The following is a 9,839-nucleotide window of genomic DNA, read 5'->3' on the forward strand; positions in this document are numbered from 1 at the left end:
ATATCAGCTGAAGTTTTTAGCCTGAAATATTCTGATTTTTGATTGCCCTGGAAACGTTCCAGACGTGCTGACACCCGGGGGGGGGGGTGTTCTCCCCAGAAATTCCATGGATTCCTCAGGCAGAGGAGGAGGAGGATGTTTCACTCTGCAGTGGCACCTGTCCCACAGAGGGAGGGGGAGGATGTTTCACTCTGCAGTGGCACCTGTTCCACCAAGTGGCTCCTTGTACCAAGCTGGCACTGAACCCTCAGGGCAGTCCCAGAGCTGGCAGCTCCCTCTGGCTCCGGGCATTTTGAGACTTCTGATATTTAACTTGGATGTTTTAATGTGCCCTTTTTTTAAAGATGTGGAAAAGGGAGTTGAGAAATGGGAATTTCTGCTCTGGGACAAAAACATCCACTTTAATATGATCCTTCTCAGACAAATCTGAATTATTTAATTAATATTTAATAAAGAAATATATTTATATAGTTAATATTTATTTAAATTATTTAAATATTTATTTAATATTATATATTAAATATATAAAATAATATCATACTATAATATATATAATTTTTAATATGTATTATATTTTATATAATAGATTACAAGTCTATATTAAATGTTTAATTAATTAAATATAATTTAAATAAATATTTATTAATTTACTATAATTTTCATTACCTACAATTTAATATTTATTATTTTTAATTTATTATTCATCGTTTAATTATTATTTAATTATCATTTAATATTTAACATACATACTGTATCTATTATATATTTTATTTAATTATTATTAATATATTATTATTCATTAGAATTATTTCATTTTATTATTTTTATTTTTTATTATTTACTGTATAAATTTATTTATTATTTAATTATAATTTTTATTTAGTTTATTTAATTTTAATTGTATAAATATATATTTTAATATATAAATATATATTTATTTACTATATTATTATATTATTTATTAATTTAATTTATTTATTTAATATATAAATGATATAATTTAATTATTTAATATGTATTTATACATTGTTCAATATATAAATATATATGTGTTCAATATATTAGTATATTATTAATTTATTTAATTAATTTAACATAGAAATATATATTATTCAATATATAAATCTATTTATTTAATATATAAATATATTTATTTAATATATTATTATATTAATATGTGAAATATCCCTGCTTGTACACTCATTTTACCTCCACCCTGTCATTAGTCACCCAATTAATCATTCCAGCTGATTTACCTGAGGATCTTCTGGCTGGGTGTAGACCTGCATTTCGAAAGGGAAGAGAGGAATCAGAACAAGAACTCTTAAAACCAAATTCAGGATAAGGACCTTTCAAAAGTGTCCTTTGCTTTTCAGGGGTACTCACTGCGAGGACAATCTGCCTGAGCTGCCAGAGGCATGAACAGAGAGAGAAACACAAGATTAGATGTGGTTTAGAGCCCCTTTCTCCTCACAGGGGATTTGTTTCTCCACTTCTGGGAACCAACAGAGAACTGGTGGAAGAAAAACTTCCTCCTCTTCTGTTGAAGACCCCAAACACCCACAAACCTTCTGTTTACGAGGAATTTTATCCTGAAATCCCCGTGCCTCCCACCCTGAGCAGAGCCCTGGCAGCTGATGGGCTTCAGTGAACCTTCCCACCCCCCTGAAACGAGGCTGCAGGACTCACGTATTTCTTCTGCAAGGCATCGTAGCACCCCAGCATCCTGCAACACATCAAACAGCAGCGGCCATAAGGCCCTGATTTCCAGTTGCTTCTGGCTGAAACAGCAGCAAAAAGCGAAATTCTTGGGTTGCCTTATTGTGTCAGGGCAATAAATGGTATTTATGGCATTCTTCTGCCTTCTCTGTGAGCAGTGGTACAAGCAAGGACTACCTTTGTAGGGTCAAATCCTCCCAACCAAATCTTCCCTTTAACCAGCCTCTCGGGAGAATAATTAAAAATATAATCTGTGAGTAATTAATTTATCAGTGAACACATATTGCACCACTTCAAACAGCTTCTAACACGTGTTCATTAATCAGGTGAGCAGCTTGGCTCAGTGGAAGGTGTCCCTTCCAGGGGGATGAGCTTCAAGGTCCCTTCCAAGCCAAAGCATTCCGTGATTCCATCATAAACCAGGAGCTCAAAGGAGTTCAGTTATTGCCCTTTGCCTTTCCCAGAACAGCCAAGCAACAGGCAGAGAGGGAACCCAAACATACCATTTCACCAGCTGGCTGGAGCCAGGGCAGTTCTTGTCTTCCCTCAGGATTTTGACACAGACATCTCAAAAAAAAATAAATAATTAAAAAAAAGCACATTTACTTAGGGCAAAGTGCAATTTAAAAAGCCATGTTCACTCCTTAAAAACACATATAAAAAGAGGGTAAAATTAACATTACTGTTGAGCGTGAGCATAGTTTTGATTGTTAGAGCACCACCACTAACAAAATTCAGTTTAATGAATTAGTGAAGTTTCCACTGCAGGCATTGAAATGGTTTTAAAATGGCTTTAAAAACACACAGAATTTGCAAGTTCTCCTGGAAACAGCCTCTTACCATCCATGTATCTCGTTCCATAGGCACTTTCAGGGAAGATTCCTCTCAGGTACGTGATGCAGGACACGGCCACTGCCAGGAGCCTCTTCACCAGCATCAGGGACTGCTGCTCCGTGGCTATTTTTTTAGGGAAGACAACTGCACTCTGGAAAATCAGAGCAAGAAATCAATAAATCAGTTAAGCTGTATCCACAGCACCAAACCTGTCCAATGCCTTAATTTTAACTTAATTGAGAAGTATGACTTTGGTGGCTTATAAAGTATATTCCTGATGCTTGGTGTCATCGAGTTTTTAGGACACAGCTGGTTCTTACCAAGTGCACGACAACAAAACTCACATTATTTTTCTATTAAACATCTGTCATGGTTTGAGTTAAAAGAACCCAATTAGCCTGAAATTTTCCAGTGAAGAACTATCTCCTGGGTGCACTATTTCAGCCAAAATTCCCCCCATTTTTCCCATTAAAGAATAGACTGTGCCAAAAACCACAACAGAACCGTACCGTGCAATTCCTTTGCTTCTGAGCAGTTGCCATTTCGCAGAGACTCTTCTGCCTGTGAATTAAACACCTGCAGTAACACCTGGAGGAGCAGAAGGGCGGCAAGTCCAGCATGCAGCTCCCACAGGGCATTCCCTGGGTCTCCTGCACAACTCACCAGCTCAAACCAGCCTGGAATTGTCAGCAAACAGAGCAGGACAGTCTGTCTGATAACCCCCAGCATCAGATCCTTGATTTCCACAGCAGCACAGGCCTCCCCCGAGGCTGCAGGATGCAGTAATTAGAATATTTATATCTGTATTTCTATGAAATACGAGCTTCCAAAGGAAATGTTCCTCAGTGCTAACTGGCACCCAGCCCGCTGGGATTTTCAAAGGGCTTTAAGAAAAGGCTCCTTGCATTTCAAACACCCCCGGGTTTGGGTCGTCTTATTCTGTGATTTAAATGAGTGCGGGAGAAAGAGAACCCTCAGCACCCCTGAGCCTGACTCCACACGAGTCTGGGAAATGAGAGGCATCCACGCCCCAGGCTGTGGAAAATGCCTGTCCCGAGGAAGGGGTTGGCTCTGGGCAGCGCAGGGAACAGAGGTGCCCCTCAGCAAGGAGCCCACAAACCCCCTGAGCACGGCAGGGCTGTGCTCCTCCAGTTCCTGAGGGCAAGGGGCTGCTGAGGGCTGAGGGTGAGGAGCTGAGGGTGAGGAGCTGCTGAGGGCAGGGGCTGCTGAGGGCAGGGGCTGCTGAGGGCAGGGGCTGCTGAGGGCGAGGAGCTGCTGAGGGTAGGGAGCTGCTGAGGGCAGGAGCTGCTGAGGGCAGGGAGCTGCTGAGGGCGAGGAGCTGCTGAGGGCAGGAGGTGCTGAGGGCAGGAGCTGCTGAGGGCAGGGACTGCTGAGGGCAGGAGGTACTGAGGGCGAGGGACTGCTGAGGGCGAGGAGCTGCTGAGGGCGAGGAGCTGCTGAGGGCAGGAGGTGCTGAGGGCAGGAGCTGCTGAGGGCAGGAGGTGCTGAGGGCGAGGAGCTGCTGAGGGCAGGGACTGCTGAGGGCAGGAGGTGCTGCTGAGGGCAGGAGGTACTGAGGGCGAGGGACTGCTGAGGGCAGGAGGTGCTGAGGGTAGGGACTGCTGAGGGTGAAGAGCTGCTGAGGGTGAAGAGCTGCTGAGGGCAGGGACTGCAGAAGGCAGGGACTGCTGAGGGCAGGAGGTGCTGAGGGCAGGGACTGCTGAGGACAGGGACTACTGAGGGATGAGGGCAGGGACTGCTGAGCACAGGGACTGCTGAGGGCGAGGAGCTGCTGAGGGCAGGGGCTGCTGAGGGCAGGGGCTGCTGAGGGCAGGAGGTACTGAGGGCAGGGGCTGCTGAGGGTGAGGGCCTGAGGATCAGGACCTGCGGGCCAGGGACTGCTGAGGGCAAGGACACCCGACCCGGACACTGCAGAACCGCCCGCCCTCACCCTCAAGCAGCGCCGAGCGACTTTCCTCAGCCTCTCCCCGCCTCGTCCCTCAGGCGCGGCCGGGCGGTTTTCCCGCCCTGTCCCTCACGGGGGCTCGGGGCGGGGCCGTGCGCAAACCCCGCGGGAGAGGCGGGAGGGGGGGGTTCCCTCAGCTCCCGCCCGTGAGGGAATCGGGGAAAATCCTGAGGGAAGGGAACCACAGGGATCATCCAAATCCAACCTGTGGCCCTGCACAGACACTCCAACAATCCCACCCCGTCCCTCAGAGCGTTGTCCAAATGCCCCTCGAGCTCTGGCAGCCTTTGTGGCTGTGCCCACTGCCCTGGGGAGCCTGTTCCGTGCCCAACCACCCTCTGGGGGAAGGACCTTTTCCTAACATCCCCCTAACCCTGACAGAGCTCCAGCTGCTCCCTTGGGTCCTGTCACTGCCCTCGTGAGGAAGCTCCAGACCCCCGAGCTCCCCCCTCAGCCCGTTCCACGGGCTCCCGGTGCTGCCTCTTCTCTCCGGGGGTCCCAGGTCCACAAAACCACTAAAGGCAAAGGATGAAAAAGGCTCGAGTCACTTTTGGGGCAGCAGCTAATTGCTCGTTGTGGGCACACAGCATTCGATCTCTGCTTAACACATCACTGGAAAGCTGGGACAAGCTTTTGTCACGTGTAAGGAACAGGTTGCCCAGAGAAGCTGTGGCTGCCCCTGGATCCCTGGAAGTGCCCAAGGCCAGGTTGGATGGAGCTTGGAGCAACCTGGAACAGTGGAAGGCATCCCTACCCCTGGCACAGGGATGTGACTGGGTGAGTTTTAAGGTCCCTTCCAACCTAAACCAGTCTGGTTTACAGAATCCTGAGAGACTCACAAGGATCATGGGGTGCAACCCCTGGCCCTGCACAGACACCCCAACAATCTCACCCCATCCCTCAGAGCATTGTGCCAATGCCCCTTGAGCTCTGGCAGCCTTGGGGCCGTGCCCACTGCCCTGGGCAGTCTGGTCAGTGCCCAACCACCCTCTGGGGGAAGGACCTTGTCCTGAGATCCAACCTAAACCTCCTCACAGCTCCTAAACCTCCTAAACTGCAGCTCCAGCTGCTGCCTCGGGTCCCGTCCCCGCTCACACGGAGCAGAGGTCGGAGCTGCAGCCCCCGAGGTCTCCCCTCAGCCTCCTCCAGCTGAACAAGCCAAGTGCCCCTCCAGACCCTTCAGGGCTGGATCCCATCCTGGGTTCAGCTGGGAACCAGTTAATTCCTGCCCAGGAGCTGTTCCAGTGCTGTGGTTTGGATTTGGGATGAGAACAGGGTCGATAACACACAGATGGTTTGGGTTTTTGCTCAGTTGTGTTTGTCCCAAGTCAAGGGCTCTTTCCTTTGTTTTTTGTCTCCTACTCTGCCAGAGCTGGGAGGGAGCAGAGCTGGGACAGGTGACCCGAACTATCCAAAGGGATATTCCACACCACAGACCACCATTCCCAGTCCACAAACTGGGGGGAGTCACCTGGGAGGGGCCGATCTGGGTTTGGGAGGGGGGGTCTGACATCGGTCAGGGGGTGGTGAGCAGTTGCATTGTGCATCAATTAGTTTCTTTCCCCTCTTATTATCATTATTATTATTATTTACCATTACTACTGTATTTTACTCTATTTTCGATTACTAAGCTCTTTTTGTCTCAACATACAAGGTTTACTTTTATTCTCCTCCCATCCCACCTGGCGGGGAGGGAGGAGCAGAGCTGCTGAGTGGAGCTTAATCTCCAGCTGGGCTTAAAGCCATGAAGACCATCCCCATGGCCCTCTAGTAGCTTAATATCTTTTTTTATATTGTGGTGCCCAAAACTGCCCCCAGAACTGGAGGTGAGGCTGCACCAGTGCAGAGCATTTTCCTGAAATGAAGCCTAAATCCGTAAGTTCCTTTTGACCCAGCTGAAGTTTGGAAGGAGATGGGCAGTGTCCTCTTCTCACTGGGGTGATGCACAAGCCTGGAGTGTCTAATATGAAGGCATTTTCATCACTGTTTGCTAAAAACAAATCACCCACATACTGTTACAAACAAGGTCATTTCATACCCTTTAAATCAACCCTCAAAATTCATTAAAAAAAAATCACGGAATCATAGAATGGTTTGGGTTGGGAGGAGACCTTGAAGATCATCATGTTCCAGCTTCCTGCCACGGGCAGGGACACATCCCTCTATCCCAGGTTGCTCAAGGATTTACATCCAACCTGGCTTTGAACACTTCCAGGGTTGGAGCAGCCACAACCTCCCAGGGCAACCTGTTCCAGGGCTTCACCACCCTCACAGGAAAAATTTTTTCCTAATATCTAATCTAAATTTTTTCCTGATATCTAATCTAAATTTTTTCCTGATATCTAATCCAAACCTACTCTCTTTCAATTTGAACCCATCCCCCCTTGTCCCGTCGCTCCAGACTCTTGGGAATGGTCCCTCTCCATCTTTCCTGGAGGCTCCTTCAGGTCCTGGAAGGCCACAGTTAGGTCACCCCAGAGCCTTCCCTTCTCCAGGCTGAACAATCCCAACTCTCCCAGCCTCAATCCCAACTCTCTCTCCAGCAAAACCCTGGGGAAGGTGTGTCCAGGTCGGTCGCTGTCTTTTCCAAAGGCAAATAAAAGTTGATTTTCTTCAGTTGGTGAGGGAGCCCCTTCCCTATGGAGACAGGCTGGGAGAGCTGGGAATGTTCAGGCTGGAGAAGAGAAGGTTGTGTGGAGACCTCAGGGCACCTTCCAGGATCTGAAGGGACTGCAGGGAAGCTGGAGGGGACTGTCCATCAGGAACTGGGGGGACAGGACAAGGGGGAGTGGGTACCCATGGAAAGAGAGGAGGTTTAGATTGGGAAAAACTCTTCCCTGTGAGGGTGGTGAGGGACTGGAACAGATTTCCTGGAGGAACTGTGGCTGCTCCATCCCTGGAAGTGTCCAAGGCCGGGTTGGACGGGGCTTGGAGTAACCTGGGCCAGTGGAAGGTGTCCCTGCCCGTGGCAGGGGTAGGACTGGATGGGCTTCAAGGTCCCTTCCAACCCAAACCATTCCAGGATTCCCTGATTTTTTCCTGAATATTGGGGGTTGATTCCAAGGGGCTGAAGTTGCCACGTTTGTACAGCACATGGATGGTTTGTTATTAACAAGCAGTGATGAAAATGCTTTTCTATTGGACACTGCACGTTTGTGCATCGTCCTGCTGTCACAGAAACACTGAAAAATAAAACTCTAACGCTGTAATTTCAGTATGAAAAAGAGGAATTGCTTTATTTCGGTGCATGGGGGATCCCACATCCCAAAAGCCCCCCAGCTACCTCACATATTCATTTATATCTATGTAACTAACACAGAACTAATACGTATTCATCCCATTTCCCAAACCCCACATTGCTAAATATTGCCCTAAATCATTTCCATATTCAAATCACTTCTCAGAGCTCATTTACATCAGAGTAGGGGGCTCTTGAGGGTCTCTGGGGGTCATTTGGGGAACATCCCATTCCTCAAATGATCTTTTTATGGTCACGAGCCTCCTAAAAACAGTTTCTTCTCCCCGAATGGATCCCAGCCGTGTGCTCTGGCCAAGATAAACCTTCTTATCAGGCCCCCAGTCTTTATTTTCAAGGCTCAGACAACCCCTTGCACACATTTACCACTGATACGGGTGACAACAGCCCTGTCTGGGAAAGATGAGGGTGTTCCCAAATACTCCTAAGTTGCTGGGATAAATAAAACCCTCTAACACTGTTTTTTGTTTTTAGAAAGCAAAGCATGACTTTATTTGGGGCCAGGGATGTTTGTGACCCTCACAGAGTCCAGCCCACACAGACCTTGAGATATAATTTTTCTACCTATTTACACATTTTTAGCGAACGAAGAAATTAATGTTCACTGGTTCTTAATCACAGAATTCCTTTAATTAGTTAGTATTCCACCTCCTCCTGGCCATTAATTGGTGAGAACTGGCCTTTTCTGATAATTAGTTCATATCTTTGTATCTTTTGCTCTCAGAAGGGACTTCCCCTGGCATGTGTTGAGTCTTCCTTGGCCTCCTCCTTTCCCTGCTGATTTCTGCCCAAAGTCCTTCCCAAATCCCGGGTTCCAGATGTCCAGGTTCAACCACACACCTTCCTCTCCCTCATCTTCGTTCCTCGAAGCACACCAAGGTTCATTTTTAACCAAACTCCCAGGCTTTAGTGCTTTTCCCAAGCTGTTTTCCCACAGAAGGAGCTTGTGACAACCTTTTGCTAAAAAAAAGTGATTTAAGGTCCAACACGGCATCTCTGAGTAATTAAAATAATTAATCAACAGGTTAACTAAAGCTCTTAGAAATCCAAAAAGGCATCTCATTCCCACCAAAGGAATTCCCAAGGCTCAGCACCATTTGTTGCAGTTAAAGAGGGAACACTGGGCATCTCCATCCAAAGAAAGGGAAGGAGTCAGGCTTTGTTTTGGGAAAATGGCCATGGATAATAGATCTGGGAATAACAGAGAGGGAGCTGGGACTGGATGATGTTTAAGGAACATTCCAACCCCTTTGCTGCCCACAAAAATTGGATTTTTTTTCCAATTTAAGCCAATAATTATGACTCAAGAGAGACATGGATTATTTATTATTATTTCTTTATTGATTGTTTATTTATTATCAATAATTTCTATATTGTTGATTATTTATTTCGTGAGTTGGCTTTTGTGGGATTCCACAAACCCAGCACCCCAAGCATCAAAACTTTCTATATTTCTACATTTTAGCAAACACAGGAATTAGTGTTCCCTGGCTTTGTGATTCCATGATTCCATGGTTCCGTGATTCCATGATCCCATGACTCCATGATTTTATGATTCTGTGACTCTATGATTCCACGATGTAATGATTTTGTGATTCTATAATTCCATGATCCTATGATTCCATGACCCTGTGATTCCATTATTGTGTGATTCCATGATTCCATCATTCTGTGGTTCCATGATTCCATGACTCTGATTCCATGACTCTATGATTCTGTGATTCTATTTTTCCATGACTCTGTGATTCCATGGACTTGTGATTCCATGATTCCGTGATTCCATGATTCTGTGTTCCATGATTCCATGATTGCGTGATTCCATGATTCCATGATTCTGTGATTCCATCATTCTATGATTCCATGACTCTGTGATTCTATGATTCCAAGATTCTGTGGTCCCACGATTCTGTGATTCCATTATTCCATGATTCTGTGATTCTCTGACTCCATTATTCCATGATTCCATGATCCCATGGTTCCGTGATTCTGTTATGCCATGATTCCGTGATTCCATGGTTCTGTGATTCCATGATTCTGTGACTCCATGGTTCCGTGATTCCATGG

General features: G+C 46.4%; 1 protein-coding gene across 6 annotated transcripts in view; it reads right to left on the bottom strand.

The window, feature by feature from the left end:
- The window catches only part of HORMAD1 (HORMA domain containing 1), a 20,056-nt gene extending 15,421 nt beyond the window's left edge, over positions 1–4,635 (bottom strand). Inside the window, exons 1-8 of one of the 6 annotated variants that reach the window (XM_032713298.1) lie at positions 4,505–4,635; positions 3,231–3,323; positions 3,063–3,114; positions 2,560–2,704; positions 2,223–2,286; positions 1,654–1,726; positions 1,387–1,407; positions 1,257–1,283 (exon numbers count right to left, since the gene is read on the bottom strand). In XM_032713298.1, coding sequence (XP_032569189.1) covers positions 1,257–1,283; positions 1,387–1,407; positions 1,654–1,726; positions 2,223–2,286; positions 2,560–2,704; positions 3,063–3,095 — 363 coding nt within the window. In that variant the 5' untranslated portion in view covers positions 3,096–3,114; positions 3,231–3,323; positions 4,505–4,635. Of the gene's footprint in view, positions 1–1,256; positions 1,284–1,386; positions 1,408–1,653; positions 1,727–2,222; positions 2,287–2,559; positions 2,705–3,062; positions 3,115–3,216; positions 3,324–4,437 lie in introns of all 6 variants that reach the window. The other 5 variants (XM_032713296.1, XM_032713297.1, XM_032713299.1 and 2 more) reach the window with 5 other exon arrangements.
- Positions 4,636–9,839: the final 5,204 nt, after the last annotated feature.

Source organism: Chiroxiphia lanceolata, chromosome 29, assembly GCF_009829145.1.
Source record: "Chiroxiphia lanceolata isolate bChiLan1 chromosome 29, bChiLan1.pri, whole genome shotgun sequence".
NCBI classification, from domain to species: domain Eukaryota; kingdom Metazoa; phylum Chordata; class Aves; order Passeriformes; family Pipridae; genus Chiroxiphia; species Chiroxiphia lanceolata.